General features: G+C 44.4%; 1 protein-coding gene across 2 annotated transcripts in view; it reads right to left on the bottom strand.

The window, feature by feature from the left end:
• The window catches only part of ASCC2 (activating signal cointegrator 1 complex subunit 2), an 80,995-nt gene extending 63,761 nt beyond the window's left edge, over window positions 1–17,234 (bottom strand). The window contains exons 1-4 of one of the 2 annotated variants that reach the window (XM_082256837.1): window positions 17,078–17,234; window positions 7,145–7,303; window positions 5,873–6,043; window positions 1,194–1,323 (exon numbers count right to left, since the gene is read on the bottom strand). In XM_082256837.1, the coding sequence (XP_082112963.1) occupies window positions 1,194–1,323; window positions 5,873–6,043; window positions 7,145–7,303; window positions 17,078–17,158 (541 nt within the window). In that variant the 5' untranslated portion in view covers window positions 17,159–17,234. Of the gene's footprint in view, window positions 1–1,193; window positions 1,324–5,872; window positions 6,044–7,144; window positions 7,304–17,025 lie in introns of both variants that reach the window. The other variant, XM_082256838.1, reaches the window with a different exon arrangement.
• Between the last annotated feature and the right edge of the window lie 869 nt (window positions 17,235–18,103).

Consider the following 18,103-nt stretch of genomic DNA (forward strand, 5'->3'; position numbering starts at 1 on the left):
TTTCTTGGGCCCCAGTTCATGCTCAGATGTGAAAAGGGGTCTTTGAAATTAATGGGATTTTTCTTGCTGAGCGACTTCGAGCTACAAAACGCGGAGGTGTAAATGCAGCCTAAAGTGAAATTTGCAGAGCCAGATATGTGCGTTTTTTCTTATCTAGGTTTTACTCCAAGCACTGCAAGACTTTCTGATTGTTGAGGACATCTCTGCTTTAAATAAAGCTGTTGACTTTACCAAAAATGAACTGACTTAGCGCAGATTTGATGACTTTTCACTGCATTGTCATTAACAGATTGCCGACCACCGCAAGTAGATATACTGAGGCGGTCAGCCCCTCACAGGCAAAGTGACGTATATATACGTCACTAGCCTGTGAGGCTCTGGGGACCGAGCAGGAGAAAGGCAGGCAGCTAGTGTAACCAAGCTGCCTGTCATTCTCCCCTGTGTAGAAACACTGATCATACGGTTCTACTATGTAGGACCGTTGATCAGTGTTCCTACAGCTCAAGCCACAGCCAATCACAGTTAGAATCACGCCCCTAGGGACACACACAGCCCCTCCCTCTCAAATAAAGTTAACTTCTTCCCTGCCAGTGTCATTTTGCAGTAACAGTGCATATGTATAGCACTGATTACTGCAGTAATGTCACTGGTAACCCCAAAAGTGTCAAAAATATCAGTCAAGGGTCCAATCTGTCCGCCCCAATGTCGCAGTACCGCAAAAAAAAAAAAAAAAAAAACAACAAAAATGACAAAAATCTTTCCCTTTGTTAGTAAACGTGATAACTTTTGCGCAAACCAATCAAAATATGCTTTTTGCGATTTTTTTTACCAAACACATGTAGCATAAAACAAATTGGCCGAAAATGTTAAAAAATTTTGATTTTTACTTTTTTTTTTTGGGGAATATCATATTAAAAAAATGTGAAAAATATTGTTATTTTTGCAAAATTGACGCTCTTTTTTTGTTTATAGCGCGTGATCAAAAAAAAAAAAATAAATAAATCGCACAGGTCATCAAATACCACCAAAAGAAAGCTCTGTTTGTGGGAAAAAAAGGACGTCAAATTCGTTTAGTTACAGCGTCGCACGACCGCGCAATTGTCCGTTAAAGTCACGCAGTGCCGAATCGCAAAATACCCCCTGGTCTTTTAGCAGCCAAATCCTCCGGGGCTTAAGTGGTTAAGCTTACTTACTAATCATCTTCTGTAGAAGAGAGGAGTTTCCTTTACCAAACAGGATGCATATATCCAAAAGTTTGGGAATGTCAAAAAGAAAGTTGTTGTAAATAATTTCACCGAACACAGAGGGAGTAATATGATGATCCTGCAGGAGATAAAAAGAAAAAAAAAAGACTGTCAGGATAAATATCACCTTCTAAGTTGACAAACCATTACTTTTAGTGCAATTTTTTTTCAGAGAGCCATGAAACCTAAAAAAGTTAACTCGAAGTAGGTGATTTGCATGCAGCAGAATGTAAACCTGTGAGGACCACTGCTGCAGGGAACTAAGGCCTGGTTCACACCTTTGCAGTTTAGGTGCGATGTGCTTTACATGCGTTAATACTGAAATTTACAGTATCTCACAAAAGTGAGTACACCCCTCACATTTTTGTAAATAGTTTATTATATCTTTTCATGTGACAACATTGAAGAAATGACACTTTGCTACAATGTAAACTAGTGAGTGTACAGCTTGTATAACAGTGAAAACTTGCTGTGCCCTCAAAATAACTCAACGCATAGCCATTAATGTCTAAACTGCTGGCAACAAAAGTGAGTACACCCCTAAGTGAAAATGTCCAAATTGGGCCCAATTAGCCATTTTCCCTCCCCGGTGTCATGTGACGTGTTAGTGTTACAAGGTCTCAGGTGTGAATGGGGAGCAGGTGTGTTAAATTTGGTGTGATCGCTCTCACTCTTTCATACTGGTCACTGGAAGTTCAACATGGCACTTCATGGCAAAGAACTCTGAGGATTTGAAAAAAAGAATTGTTGCTCAACATAAAGATGGCCTAGCCTATAAGATGATTGCAAAGACCCTGAAACTGAGCTGGTGCACAGTGGCCAAGACCATACAGCGGTTTAACAGGACAGATTCCACTCAGAACAGGCCTCACCATGGTTTACCAAGGAAGTTGAGTGCACGTGCTAAGTGTCCTATCCAGAGGTTGTCTTTAGGAAATAGACGTATGAGTGCTGCCTGCAATGCTGCAGATGTTGAAGGAGTGGGGGGGAGGGGGGGGGTCAGCCTGTCAATGCTTAGACCATACGCCGCACACTGCATCAAATTGGTCTGCATGGCTGTCGTCCCAGAAGGAAACCTCTTCTAAAGATGATGCACAAGAAAGCCCACAGTTTGCTGAAGACAAGCAGACTAAGGACACTAAGGACATTACTGGAACCATGTCCTGTGGTCTGATGAGACCAAGATAAACTTATTTGGTTCAGATGGTGTCAAGTGTGTGTAGCGGTAACCAGGTGAGGAGTACAAAGACAAGTGTGTCTTGCCTACAGTCAAGCATGGTTGTGGGATTGTCATGGCCTGGTGCTGCATGAGTGCTGCCCACACTGGGGAGTTACAGTTCATTGAGGGAACCATGAATGCTAACATGTACTGTGACATACTGAAGCAGAGCATGATCCCCTCCCTTCAGAAACTGGGCCGCAGGACAGTATTCCAACATGATAACGACCCCAAACACACCTCAACTGCCTTGCTATATAACCGGAGGGTAAAGGTGATGGACTGGCGAAAAATGTCCCCAGACCTAAACCCTATTGAGCATCTGTGGGGCATCCTCAAATGGAATGTGGAGGAGCGCAAGGTCTCTAACATCCACCAGCTCCGTGATGTCGTCATGGAGGAGTGGAAGAGGACTCCAGTGGCAACCTGTGAAGCTCTGGTGAACTCCATGCCCAAGAGGGATAAGGCAGTGCTGGAAAATAATGGTAGCCACACAAAATATTGACACTTTGGGACCAAATTGGACATTTTCACTTAGGGGTGTACTCACTTTTGTTGCCATATTTTGAGGGGACAGCAAATTTACACTGTTATACAAGCTGTACGCTCACTACTTTACATTGTAGCAAAGTGTCCTTTCTTCAGTGTTGTTACATGAAAGGATATAATAAAATATTTACAAAAATGTGAGGGGTGTACTCACGTTTGTAAGATACTGTATGTAATGCGTGCTTTGATGACGGTGCATCAAAAATGCAGCAAGCAGGATTTTTTTTGCATGAAATAACTTAACAGTTCATAAAGAAAAGTTGGTGACAGGCCTGAGCCTCTTAAAATGAAGCAAAATTTACAGGTATTTCCTGGGGCGCTTCATCCTTTCTTTAAAAGACTTGAAAGATTCCTGTATAATGGTATATACAAACCATTGAGCCATTCAAATCACTGAGCTCTTCCCACACCTGGGCACAATGCCACTAGCAACTAGCATTTCAATCACCACTGGCTGCATATTCTGTTTTGAATGGTTTCAGGGGTCAAGTATTTATCAAAAAGCATATTGCTTGATTGTGTGTATAGTGGATGCATTACATCCTCTTCCCAAAATTTCACAAATAATGCGCAAGCCCAACCAACAACTCTTAAATTAAACGTCATCAGCATAAAAAAAAAAAAAAATCCCACAAGTATCTATTTTTTATCTTCAAATTGCAAAAATTTTTTTGAACAAACCAGTCCAAATACAAAACAGGGAACATGAAAAGCTTTTTAAGTTTTAGGTACTTTTTTACAAGGTCCATTAAAATTATCCAGCTCTGAAATGCACCAATAATCTTCAAGGTTATTTCCACTCTTCCTCAAAATTTTATTTACTTTTTATGGTGATGTCTATACAGTAGTAGTAGTAGAAGTACATCATAAAGCAAATTAAGTCTGAAGATTATACAAACCAAGTCAGTGACCTCTATCACAGAGTGGTCATGATGGGAGTGCCTTTTTAATAAATAGCGGGATACTAGTATAGCCACTTCCCCACTGCTATATTGTGAGAGTTTGGTGCTGTTTAAAAACAGCACTTCATAAATAGCCCTCGGGCAGCTAATGCGCACATTGATGGCTGTGAACCACAACACCAAGTTCTGACTTTTCTGACTGTACATTCTTGTACAAGGTCTTAGTTTACCACTTGCCTACTGGGCACTTTTACCCCCTTCCTGACCAGGCCAAATTTCAGCTTTCAGTGCTGTCACACTTTGAATGACAATTGCATGATTATGCAGCACTGTACCCATATTAATTTTTTATTCACACAAATAAAGCTTTCTTTTAGTGGTATTTAAAGTGGTTGTAATCTCAAAAAAAAAAAAAAAAAATTCTGTTGCGGTCCCTAAGGCACGAGCTATAGCATAGGGCTTTTGCCTTGTCAATTGTCCCTTTCTATCTTCTACAGTACCTGGTTGATCCTGCCTTGTCCTGACTTCCCCTCTGTGAGCTGACCACGTTTATCATGGTTGCACAAACCATGAAAATGTGGTCAACTTACGTGCCTCCATCATTCAGCCTCTCCCGTGTGTCTCTGCATCTCCCCCTGTCAGTTTCCTAGTGTGCAGTGAGAACACAATCTCCTCCCCACCCCTCCAGCCTTCATTGACTATACTGTTTCCCTGTTTTATGAGCCGTTTCTGCTTCATTTTTATGTATTTTTTTCTCTTTACACGTGACCGATACGGCGCCAAACGGTGCAGCGCAGACACAAGGTCAGAGAGCAAAGACTCCTAAGATATGTCAGAAGGGATTCTCAGCCCCTCCCACTTGGCTCCCTATAGATCGGGATGAAGAGTGAAGGCAGGACAAGCGACTACAAATAAGAGCACAGAAAAAAGGCATTTATGATTAGAAAAACAAAGACATGGAAGATAAATCAATTTTGACCATTTGAATTTACAACCATTTTAATCACCACGGGTTGTTTTTTTTTTTTTTGCAAAATAGGAGGGAAAAAAAATTCTAAAGTTTTGGAAAAAAACAAAACATTTTTCATAGTTTGTTATTAATTTTGCAAACAGGTAATTTTTATTCCTCACTAATGTGCGCTGATGAGGCTGCACTGATGGGCAGCAATGGTGGGCACTGTTGGGACTGTAGATGTCCCTTTCACACAAGCTGGTTATCAGCTCTTCTCTCCTCATGCTGCCAGCACAAGGAAAGGAATGCCGATAAGCGGCTTGTGTTCACGTGGTAAAGAGCCACTCATTGGCTCTTTTCCCCGATCTGAGGACACAGCGATCACAGAGAACGCCGCCCATGGGCTGCAGTGGGCCTGATAACAGAAGGACATCATATGATGCCCTTCCAGAACTGGCCGCCAAGCTGTAGCCGTCATTTGGCTATAGTGCGGTCAGTGTGGTTAAGACAGGACTAGGAAACTAGCATTTGAGGAGGGAAGTCATCAATGGTAGTTTCTATATTTCTATAGATACAGATTTAGTTTAAGGCTCGATTCCCCTTATTGTGTTTTTTTCCTGCTTTTTGCAGAAATGCATTTCATTTTCTTAACATAGGTTCCTATGGAAAACGTTCACATCAATGCATTTTTGTGCCTCTGTTTTTGGAAAGGGTCAGGGGACTTTTTTCCTGCAAAATTAAGCGTTTTGCATGTAATAGACTTTAATAGACCAGCATCCAAAATGTAAGTATTGCGTTCTTACCGTGATTTTGCGTGAATTGCATTTTTAAATCTGCCCAACAACAAATTTTCCAAAAAAAAACCCATAAAAAAAAAAAAAAACGCAAAACACAAATCACGGTAAAATCATGGAAAAAAAAAATGTGGAAAGCAAAAAGCACTACAGAAATGCTCAAAAGCAACATGCATAGGTGTGAATTGAGCCTTAAGGTGACAGAGTTGTACCTTTGATTCTTTGTGTGTTGACATTCGCAGGAAGGTTAGAAAAACACAGTGATGTAGTTTGTCCTGCACCTGCTGCACAGCAGGCGGGAAAGGCGTACATCGATCATATTTACGGGGAGCATTGCTCAAATAAGAGTCCAAGCATTTCTGCAAAGATTCATCGAATATCACCTGTGGCAGATAAGAAAGGAAAAAAGTCACATCAACAAAAAGAGGCAAAATTGATCATTGTTGAAAATATGTAAAAAAAAAAAAAAAAAAGCAATTACTTCAGAAAGGTTAAAGTTATTAAAAATGCTTGTATTTTGCTTTTTTTTTTTGTAACAAATTTGTAACAAACCGGCTCGGCTCTACTCGGCCCTGCTTGCTTTTCCACTGCTGGTACCGCATGGTACGGTGTTGGAACGGTTAAGTACGGTACGGTATGGTTTGCTTTTCCACTAAAGTAGTACTAAAGTTAAGTGGGTGGGATACCAACGGGGTGGGTGGGATTCTCTGACCAATCAGTGGCTAGTAGTGACTGCATGCAAAGGATTGTGGGATATGGTACCGGGTATGGTACCTCTTGGAATCACAATCGAGGTGGTACTGTTTTTGAGAGCCGTACCGTTCGGTTCCATGCAGTGGAAAAGCGCCGCTGTACCGTACCGAACCGTTCCTACACCATACCATGCGGTACCAGCAGTGGAAAAGCACAAAAGCGAGCCGAACCGTTCGGTTCCATGCAGTGGAAAAAGCGCCAAAACAGGTTTATACATATGACTGCACAGAGCGGCTCAAACCTCCTCTTTTTGGGTCCCCTGTAAGTACTCCTGGATCCTCCTCTTTGGTGAGTGCCCCCATGATAAGCCACTTACTATGGGGGCATTTATGTGGGCTAGCTCCCAATTCTTGCTGTCTGTGTCTATAGGCAAATGACTCTCGCCACCCCAGCAAAGCCTGTGAGACCAAGACGTGAGGGGGAGAGAAGAGCTGCAGACGTGCACAGTGCTGAACCGAAAGAGGGCTCAGATAAGTGAGAGGGGGTGAAAGGGAGATACTGATACCTACACATTTTTTACCTTAATGCAACAAATGCATTAAGGTAAAAGAAAAAAAAATTGGATTTTTTAACCATTTAAAGGTGGCAATGTTCATCAAACCAGTGGCTAAATATTGAGTAAAGCCAACAGTCAAGATAGCGAAGACAATAAAAGCACACAAAAATGAGGGAAGACAATAAAAGCACACAAAATTGGTAAAATGCAGGAACATTGGCTGGCATCTCCTTACCTGGCACCAGAAACGATCATGTGGCAATGATAATAACCATTGCAAATCCTTTGTGATAAAATCTGCCCTTTCCAAAAACTCCTCCAGAAGAGCTGGGGCACAGGAGTCAGGTGGTGAGGTATAGGTTATAAAGTTCCTGGACAGCACTCTCTTTGGGTCCTGAAGGATTACAAGGACACAGAAAAGTTAACAGCCTTATACATGATTTCCACTTAAAGTGTGTGTGATCAGTGTACATTATAAGGATTTCAAAAGAGAACTTCACTTTCTTAAAAAAAATAATAACGAAAGAATTAAAATAATAGAACATATTCAATTGCTGCACAAGCTATTTTGTAATATAATGTTTTTAAAAATTACCTTTCCTTTTCAATCAGAAGCCATTGTCATTTCCAAAAAATGCAAAGCAATATGGTAACCTGGAGGTGTTCTGTACATAGTTGGTGTACAGAACAACCCTAGAAACATTTCCTGCTCCAGTCTTGATTTCACAGATTTTTTCTGAAATTTTAGACATCCTCTGCAACAGGAATTTTATTGTTGGTAAGTTACTCCCTAAAGGTCAATTACTTCTAAAGAGATGCAGACACTGCAGCTTTCCTGATTAGAACACTGTCAAGGGAACTCATAAAGAGTGTATACGACACTCCTTGCAATTCTATCATACCCCTGCACAGGAAATGTCGGCGTGGGCATCAGATTAATGTACCGGTTGCAAACAGGTACATTAATACGGCGATTAATATACGGCGGCTTTATCTCAATTTACAAATTTCAGTTGATAACCCGGGTAATAGAGCCATATTGTCCTTGGACGCGGCCAAGGCATTTGATAGTGTCGAGTGGCCTTATCTGTGGGAGGTCCTCTCTCGCTTTGGCCTGGGCGATGACTTCATTGGTTGGGTTAAGGCGTTATATTCAGCACCTAGAGCGCGAGTCAGGGTGAATGGGGAACTATCTTCCCCGTTCCCCCTCTACAGGGGTACTAGGCAGGGGTGCCCTCTGTCCCCCCTGCTGTTTGCACTGGCGATAGAGCCGTTGGCGGCCCTCATTAGGTGTTCCCCGGCTGTGGTGGGTTTCCGGAGGGGTGACCTGGAGGAGAAGGTGTCCCTATATGCGGACGATACCCTTCTGTATTTGGGTGACACTGAGGGTTCCCTTAATTCGCTTATGGTTCTTATAGCACAATTTGGCTCATTTTCAGGTTTTTCTATTAATTGGGATAAGTCCATACTAATGCCTCTTGACCCCATACCCAATCCCTCTCTACCGGCCCTGGGTCGTCTGCGTGTGGCAGACACTTTTAGGTATTTGGGGGTGATGGTCTCCCCGGATCCGGCTCAGTACCTGCGTTTGAACCTGCTGCCTCTTTTAGACAAGCAACGTACTAAGGGTAAGAGCTGGAGTAAGCTGCCACTTTCGGTGGTTGGCAGAGTGAACTTAATTAAAATGATTTGGGCCCCCCAGCTATTGTATATCTTTCATAATTCTCCAATGTGGATCCCAGTGTCCTGGTTTAAGCGGGTGGAGTCCCAGTTTCGTGACCTTGTCTGGCGGAGGCAGCAGCCCCGTATTAAATTGTCTACCCTTCAGTACCCCAAGGATAAGGGTGGATTGGCAGTACCCCATCCGCGGGTGTACTTTCTTGCAGCTCAGTTGCAGCACTTGGCGGGGTGGGGGGGATCAGTCCTCGACGGACCCACAGTCCCTGCTTCTGACTAACTACAGGCTACCTCTCTCAGCGGCGTCCCTTTTGGAGATGGATCTTCCCTCATTGCCGTTCCGTGCTCCCACGGCGACCCTGTTGCGTCGCCTGTGGCGGGAACTGCGTGTGTTGTCACACTCGGACGGATTTTTTGATTTTACGCCACTGTGGGACAACCCGGCCTTTCCAGAGGTCGCTAGGTTGCAAGACTCTCTGGGGTGGCGGGACAGGGGTATAAGGTACTTTGCCCAGCTGTTTGAGGGCTCTGTGCTTAAGCCTTTTGACCGCCTTCAGTCTGAATTTAATCTCCCTCGCCAACACTTCTATCGCTACCTCCAACTGCGCCATGCCCTTCAGACCCAGCAGCGACTGTCCCCCATACGACAGGCGGATCAGACGATTGTGAACTCAGTGATTAGGGCTCAAGATAAACGGGGACTGATCTCCCTTAGGTACCAATGGCTTCTCTCGTGTATACAGGACCCGGCCTCCTTGCGGTGTAGAGCGGCATGGGAAATGGATCTGGGGGATATTGGCGGAGATCAGTGGGATCAGGCCTTAGAGGCCCTTCCCTCGGTGTCTCTGTCGGCTTCCCACAAGCTTTCCCAGCTCTTTATACTCCATAGGACGTATCGTACCCCGGTCCTCCTGCATAAGTGGGGTAGGCGGGATACGCCTCTTTGCCCTAAATGTGATTCCCACAGGGGAGATTTCATACATCTGCTGTGGCGCTGCCCGAAGTTGGTTAGGTATTGGACTCAGGTCACACAATGCATTTCACAAGTTGCCCATGCACCTATACCGGTTGACCCTCTGGTGTGTCTGTTGGGCATACTAGACCCGGAGCCGTTTACCCCTGGTGCATATATAATGGTGCATAGGCTATTATACTTGGCCAGGAAACTGATTGATAACTATTGGATGAGTCCAACGATTCCTACATTGGCACAGTGGGTGGCACGAGTCAATTATATTCTGCTAAGAGAACAGCTAGCGTATCGCCATCGTAATGCAGCCACAAAGTTTTATAAAATCTGGCAGGATTGGTTGGATTGCCCGGGACTAGCACCTGCACAGCTGCTTATGTATCGTATTCTGCAGGCTTAGTTTGTTGGTAGACATCCTGGCTGTAATGGGGTCTTTCTCACCTGAACTCCTATTTTCCCTTTCTTCCTCTTTCTTCCCTTCCTGTATTCCCCTTTCTTTTTCTCCTTCTCTCTGTTCGACCCATTCCCCCTTTTTTTTTTCCCTCCCTCTCGTTGTCCTTCTGGGAACTGGGCTCCTCCGTTCCTTTACTGTGGTGGAGACCTGTTCCCGGTATCTCTCTATCCCTTGGATTCTGATATGGGTATGATGGCCACGTGGGCGTGGTGCTCTCGGGGGGTGTCACTTTCACACGGTTGATGTGGGGAGGTTTCTTCCTGCGCTTATGCCGAACCCTGTTTATCCTGATACATTGCTGCTTTGGTTTATGTTTATATCGGCCTAAGTAGGTTCGGCCATTTCTATTATCTTAACACTACTGTAATTATTCCTGTTTTTGTATTGCTCTATGCTGTTTCTTCTCACCAAGAGATGTGACCCCTGCGAGGGTGCGGTATTTTTCAACATGTATGTATGTACCCGATTGTCATTGCTGTGAATGTTTTCACCCGTTCCCTTCCCTTCTCTGTTTTTTGTTTTTTTTGTTTTTAATAAACACCTTTTGGATTTAAAAAAAAAAAACAGGTACATTAATACGGGCACGGAATGTATGTGGAATCGCAGAGACCAGAAAGTCCATTACAGATACTCTGTTAGTCAGTGCAACTAAACTCCCTTCCGCCGCCGAAGCTGTCACACAAACAGCGCAGCGGCTGAGGAGTTTTGTAGCTGGGTGGGTGGAGCCTGATGAGGAACAAAAGCGAGTACACCCTTAAGTGAAAATGTCCAAATTGGGCCCAATTAGCCATTTTCCCTCCCCGATTTCATGTGACGCGTTAGTGTTACAAAGTCTCAGGTGTGAATGGGGAGCAGGTGTGTTAAATTTGGTGTTATCGCTCTCATTCTTTCATACTGGCCACTGGAAGTTGATGGGGAAGCCGAGACACTAGTTCTCCAGCAGATCAGCTCACCTGTATAGGCATTAGCTATAGAATTTGCCCAATCCACTATCTGTTGTCAATCACGAAGAGAGAGACTACCTGATGGGAACTAGAGTCTCAGCTTCCTGATCAGGCTTTAACCACTGTCAGTGTAACTGGTTGCTAGGAGGCTGTCGGCTGACAGCTTGCTATGGGGGCACTCAGTGGGAGGCAGGGACCAGGAGCACCGGTGGGGGACCCCAGAAAAGAAGGATAGGAGGTAAAGTAACAAACATGTTATACTTAGCTGCTCTGTGCAGTGGCTTTGCACAGAATAGGCAAGTATAAAATGTTTATTACAAAAAAAAAAAAAAACTAACATCTTCCATCCCAGTCTACAGCAGAATAACGGCTGGACAGTGGCTTTGCCATCCTAACTGGAAGTCATACGACAACCTTCACATCGTGCTGCTCGTGCACTCCCTGGGGATGGGCAGCGAGGTGATTGGTGGTGAGCCGTGTCCTTCAGACAGAGTATCACTTATCAGAGTAAAGAGTGTTGACGTAGGTGATGAGGTGTCCAATCACAGCTGATCACATGTAAACAAATTCCGGTTATTGCCATTTCCTTTCCTTATCGCTGTCAGTGTCTGAGGAAAGTAAAGCCGATAACCGGCTTTCCAGTTACAGGGGACATTTACACTGATAATTAGGGCACTGATCATCGCAAAATATGGCCTGGTCATTAAGGATGAAAATCCTTCTGGTCCAGAAGTGGTTAACTTACTTAAAGTGCAACTGTAGTCAGAAGATGAAGTCCTGCTAGATCAGTTCAGTCTGGCCCTTTTGCAGGTATTACTATGTAAAACATTAAAAATAAGTGTCTATACGGTTTAAAACCCAGTAATACACTCTCACCCTGCTCTGCACATGCTCAGTTGGTCTCTATTGTTAGACATTTTTAGACACTGATGAGTTTGTAGAGGCCTATCTGCTAACAGCCCTAAAGCAGAATTAAACCTTCCTATCCTTTACAGCAAAGGAAGCTGCTTTTGTTTGATCTGCAACTGTTATGGTGCTACACTAGTGAACAGTTAGGACACCAGACAATTCATGGTTTGGTTGAGGAGACAAGCAAATGTGGCAGCTAGCAATCCCACCACTCCTGGAAAACAACCGTTTTTTTTTTTTTTTAAACCAATAAAAAGAATAACTAAAAGACAAAACTTTTTTTTTTTTCGTTTACAACAGAGTGGAGAGCGATCAGGCCACATGTCAGTTTTTATTGCTGTCTGTGCCTCTGTGTTAGGGAGATTCCACCTCTCTATTTGTCCTGTTTACCATTATCGTTGAAAGAAAAATTAAAAGAAAATCCCAAATTTTGGGTTTCCCCCAGAAAAGTAAAAAGGGGAAATCTTCCAATGGGGACACTAGTTCTGGTGAGCTGGGGGTCCCCAAGAAATTCCCTTAATTTACAGGGATTTCCTCTTACTTCCTGTTTGGCTATGGGATAGGAAGCGAAGGGAAATCTCCGCAATGGGACACAGATGGTGAAAAAAAAAAAAAATCAGGCAGGGTTTATAACCCTCCCTTGCTCTATCCAAAATGAAGAAAAAAAAAAAAGGTTTTGCCTATAGTTCTATCTTAAGGTTCAGTTTACACTGCCACGACTTGGGATGCGACTTGTGAGATCCCAAATCGTGTGACATGAAAATCCCATGTTAGTTAATGAGAGCTGTCTTAATTAGCACTATTGAAGTCGACTTCAGAAAAGGTTCTTGTACTAATTTAAGGCAACTTAATTCCCTTCTATTCTCTACTTCTATTAAAGCAGTACTCTAGTTGCCTGGCAAAGTCGCACCGCAAGTATGAACCGAACCCAAGAGCTCCTTCACACCATACATGCATTAAAACTAATAGGAACTGGTTGGAAAAACACGCAGATTTCACTTACAGAGAGAGACATCAGTTTTCATGCGCGTCAGTTATGTGCCCTATTCACACCAATGTTGATAATATGTTTTTTCCCCATGCAGAAAACGGCATACGTGTTGCAGATTCCTGCGCAGAAAAAAAATTTGCACGTGATACCAGTGTGAACAAGGCACATAGAGAACTATGGGTTTTTTTGTGCCCTTGCAGAACGCGTGCAGAAAAACTGACCTCTCTGCACCATGGTGTGAAAGAGGCTTAAATTGTTGGGTTTAGTTCAATTGTATGATTTATTGCTGTTCAGGGGCTCTGGGCTTCAGCTAAATGGCAGCATCCGGCAAGAAGAAACAGGGACAATGCTGGAGGCAATTTACAGCATCCATTTTGGTAGCATAATCATTAATGTGTAATGTATGTTCCTTGCTAAAGAATATTGCTAAAGAATCTTTTTTTTTTTTATCAAGTTATGGGTAAAGTTCAGCTTTCATTTCCTAGGGCATCGTCATATACACAGGCATTGAAAGCCTCAACACAAGTGACAATGTGCCAACCTCAGCCCCCATAAAATACACAACAATGGCATCAGGAAGGTGAGAAGGAGGACAATGATGAACATCAATTGACCAATGACCTCTGCAGAGTGTGACCGCTGAAGTGCTCAGCTCTGATCATTTCCAGGTTCAGAGCTGTCAATATCCAGGGAAAATAATGGATCATGCACAGCCCGTGCCTGATCTCCTGGCGCAGACATGGGAAGCATTATGGGACTTAAGCTTATCAACCAGAGTGAATTTTGTCTGATTCCTGATGAACTGGCCAAAATTTGATCAGTGGGAGGCCCTGTTGCCACCCTCCCACCCAACATCCCTTGGTTGAAAAACTGTTGGCCATCCAATAAGACGTAACTGTTATTTTGACAGTTGCTGGAACCGGCTGCCAAAATATTGTAGGCTAGAAATATAATTAAGAGAAAAAACTTTTTTTTAGTTTTGGATGGAGTTTAGAGGGATTAGATCCCTGTAAGAAATGTAATGCTGTCCTGTGCCCCCATTAGGGGAATTCACCCTCCCTATTACGGTAGTCCTTTTTTTCACTGAGAGTGAAGGAAAATCCCAAATTTTGGGTTGTCTTCAGAACAGGAATACAAGGGAAATCTTTCAACGGGGACAGAAGCTCTGATGACAACCAGGAACTCACTCTCACTTCCTGTTTTGGCTATGGGAAAGGAAGTAAAGGGAAATCGCCCTAATTGGTCACAGATAGCAAATAAAGGTTATAACTCTCCCTTACTCTATCCAAAACTATTTTGCCTTTATCTCTACTTGGAACAAAAAAACAGTGTATGGCCAGCTTAGACCCCTGACATCTCCATAAAGAGTACAGGTTTGCATGCTAATGGTGGCCTCACAACTTGGTGTCCACCCGAGACCTAATGATTAGTGATACAATGGCGCATGCGTGGCCAACGTGGCACGCTTTGATTGGCGGATGGCCTTGTTATCCAGCAGGGTGAGCGTTGGGTCCTACTGCCTGCATGTTAAGATTGGACACATCTGGCTGATGTGCCCGATCTGCATTACGTTGATGGGCACCAATAGTCTTACCTGGTTCCCCTCCGCTAATAGAAATATATTATTAATGTATCTTCATTTACCTCAAATGCTAGCGATATTTGGGTTTATTTTGGTGGGATTAGGACGTCAATTGGTGTCAGAGGATGGGGTGTCACCATTTTTCTTATGCTCTAATTGGTGGTTGATAGATTTATATTCTGCTTTGTCATTGTTATACTTAATCACATGCCTGACAAAGGGATCCTGCGTTGCACTTGCTCTTGTGATATGATCATCCTGCAATAAAAACCTTTGGCAGTATTGGAGGATCCTTGGTGTGTTGGCGAATATTAGGATTTATTTTTACTTAAAGCGAAGTTCCGGGCACAGAAATGATTTTTTGCTGAACATACCCCCGGGACAGTCAGGGCTAGCACATTCCACAATGGCTAGCCTCTGATCTGTCCCGGTTCGCACTTACCTTTTAGAAGAAATACTTACTTAGAAAATTTCTTCCACAGCGTTTCCATCTCTGTTGTGGGCAGCTGAAGCCGGCGCGGTCCTCTTCTCTGTCTTCTTCCGCGTCTTTGTGTCCCAGAATGCACTACACCGGCGCCGCATTCCTAAACAGCTTCTGGGCATGCCCAGAAGCTGTTTAGCAGGGGAATGCGGCGTCGCCCGGAAATGACGAGCGGGGCCGGTGCCGTCGCATTGATTCCTGGGAGCTATGACGTTTAGCTCCCAGGAATCATCGCGAGGCAGGAAGTGACGGGGTGAGCCGCGGCTCCGAGGGAGGAAGCAGTCAGAGGTGAGTATTTACGATCTTCAATAAAAAGGTGAGTAAACAAAAAAAATAAAAATAACTATCCAATTCCTTTTCAGGTGAGCTCTACCTAGCGGAGGGGCACAAAAAAAAAAAAATCGTTTTTGTGCCCGGAATTCCGCTTTAACATAAAATACATTTCTCTGAGTTCATTGACGGACACAGCTCTCCATATTCAGAACCATAGGGTTATATCACCCCTACAGGAGTAGGACACTGGGCAGGAAAAAGACTTGGCTACCCCTATGGGCAGTCCTAGCTGGTATACATCCCCCCTCCCTGCTATAGGCCTTTAGTTTAGGAACAAGCATTGTCAGAAGTATAACAACTCCATAGAGGGGCGGGTGCTGTGTCCGTCAGTGAACTCAGAGGAATTGGTTTTACGGTAAGTACAAAAATCCTATTTTCTCTTTCGTTCATTGACAGACACAGTGCCCCATATTCAGAACCATAGGGTTATATCGCCCCTACATATTCAGAACCATAGGGTTATATCGCCCCTACAGGAGTAGGACACTGAGCAGGAAAAAGACTTGGCTATGCCTATGGGCAGTCCTAGCTGGTATACATTCCCCCTCCCTGCTATAAGCCTTTAGTTTAGTAACAAGCATTGTCAGAAGTACAACAACTCCATAGAGGGTTGGGTGCTGTGTCCGTCAGTGAACTCAGAGGAATTGGTAAGTGCAAAAATCCTATTTTCTCTTTCGTTCATTGACAGACACAGTGCCCCATATTCAGAACCATAGGGACGTCCCCAAGCAGTGCCAAACATGAGGGGTGGGGCAACAAAAAAATCCCAAGGCTAAACACAAGAGCCAACCAGGTAACAGGAGCCCAACCTGAACAATACAGCCCCAAAGAGGGAACAGACCCTCTAAACAGCAGCCTGCAAAACCTTGTGGCCAAAGGAAGCATCCGCAGATGCCAACACATCCACTTTATAGAATTTAGTGAAAGTGTCCACAGACGCCAAGTGGCTGCCTCGCACACCTGCGCCACTGACGCCTAATGATGGCATGCCCCTCAAATGAAGGCCTATAGCAGAGGGGAATGTATACCACCTAGGACTGCCCATATAGGCATAGCCAAGTCTTTTTTCAGCCTAGTGTCCTACTCCTGTAGGGGGGGGGCGATATAACCCAATGGTTCTGAATAGAGATGAGCTCAGGCGTGTTCGATCCCAGCAGGAAGTCGACACTCCACTAATCACAGGCAGTGAGACATTTTCCGATCTGGGCAGCTGCGGGTCGGCTGCCTGTGATTAGCGGAGTGCAGCGTCGACCTCCTGGCAGGATCGGGCACGTGGGAACTCAAACACGCCTGAGCTCATCCCTGATCCTGAATATGGAGCGCTGTGTCCATCAATGAAGGAAAGGGAAATGTGCATTGTTCTGTGATGTTTCCAGTAACCAGCTGGCAGTCGCTACAGCACGCTCAATCGATGAGCCTTGTTCCCAGGAGCGCGTGTGAGGGGGATATAGACAAGTCCACAAAGAGTACCTGTCCGCTTGCCAGGAAGATGAAGTGGAGCAATGAGATGCCATCCACTAGTCACATGGTGACAATGTACTCATGTATATATAAATAGCAGCATGATGACAGGTAGACAGCATTACAGCACTGGTTCTACCAGGACATCATCAGCATAGGTGCCTTCCCTGTATCCCCATAATTCTTTGCTTACATTCCAAAGACATGCTGACTACATTGCTCATAGTTTCAAATTCCAACCCGAATTAGTGTCATAGATGGAGCAGAGTCACCAGGTATGGCTTCCTCATCACCAGGTATGGCTTCCTCATCACCTTGTAATAAGCAGACAGCACACAGCGATGTGTCATATAGAAGAGCTCTCACCAGGGCGCTAATAGAGCGCTGTCTTCCGGTCCCCGGGTCCCTCCGACTGACTTGGAGCTGGTCCAATGGCAGGCTCGGCATGCTGGAGACACAGAACGGAGACGAACACCGGCGTCACGTGACAGGCACTCTCCGGGCTCAGCACTGTCACCACTCCGGATACTACCCTACTCAAATTACAAGACAGCTATTCCAATCCTCACTAGGGGGATACATAGGGCTTCTCATTCCGTCCTCACACACGCCATTTAAGTGTAGCCAACTGGTCCCTGGAACAATGGCTGCCCTATGAAGTCTCTCTCTCTCTATCAATAAAGACGAAGCTCCCAACTGTCCCTGATTTGGAGGGCTTGTCCCTGACTCGGAACAAAGTCCCTCTTTCCTCTCATTTTTGGTCTGATCTATACAGTTGTATATAAAATGCACTTATCTTTCAAAAAGTGTTTCCCATTGCTTAACTTTTCATCCAAATTCTAAACTGTTGCATTTGTAAATGTCTAAAGTCGGTATACAGGAATAGTAGTGGTAAAAAAAGAAATAAAAAAATAACATGGATTTAACTAATCATTTTTAATAATTCTCGTTTAGGTGACGTGGCAGGGAGTGGGTCAGATGCCTATATACTTGTCCCATGTTGCCATCTCTCAAAGTTGGGAGGTATGATAAAGATCCTTTCCGATCCGGTGTTCTAAAATTTAGTCGGACCCGTGAAAATTCCGGACCCTCGTCACTTCCGGTGATACTACGTCGCCACCAGCTGGAGCGACGAGCCCCGGTGCGCATGCGCACAAGACATTTTCCAGGTCCAATGAGATTTTAAGACTTTGCTAACAGCTGACTGAGAGGAGGAGGAGGGGCTGAGGTAGGACGACAACACCGCCGCAGGAAAATTTTACAACACCGACGCATCATCGAGCAAGGAACATGTTGCAGAGCTGACTTAGAGGGGACTGTCCATCCCGAGGAGGCGGGAAGGAAGTGAATATATATAGTTTTAGAACACCGCCTGAGGTCCCAAGACTTTCG

This window comes from Pelophylax lessonae, assembly GCF_965119305.1.
Source record: "Pelophylax lessonae genome assembly, chromosome: 1".
Taxonomy (NCBI): Eukaryota; Metazoa; Chordata; class Amphibia; order Anura; family Ranidae; genus Pelophylax; species Pelophylax lessonae.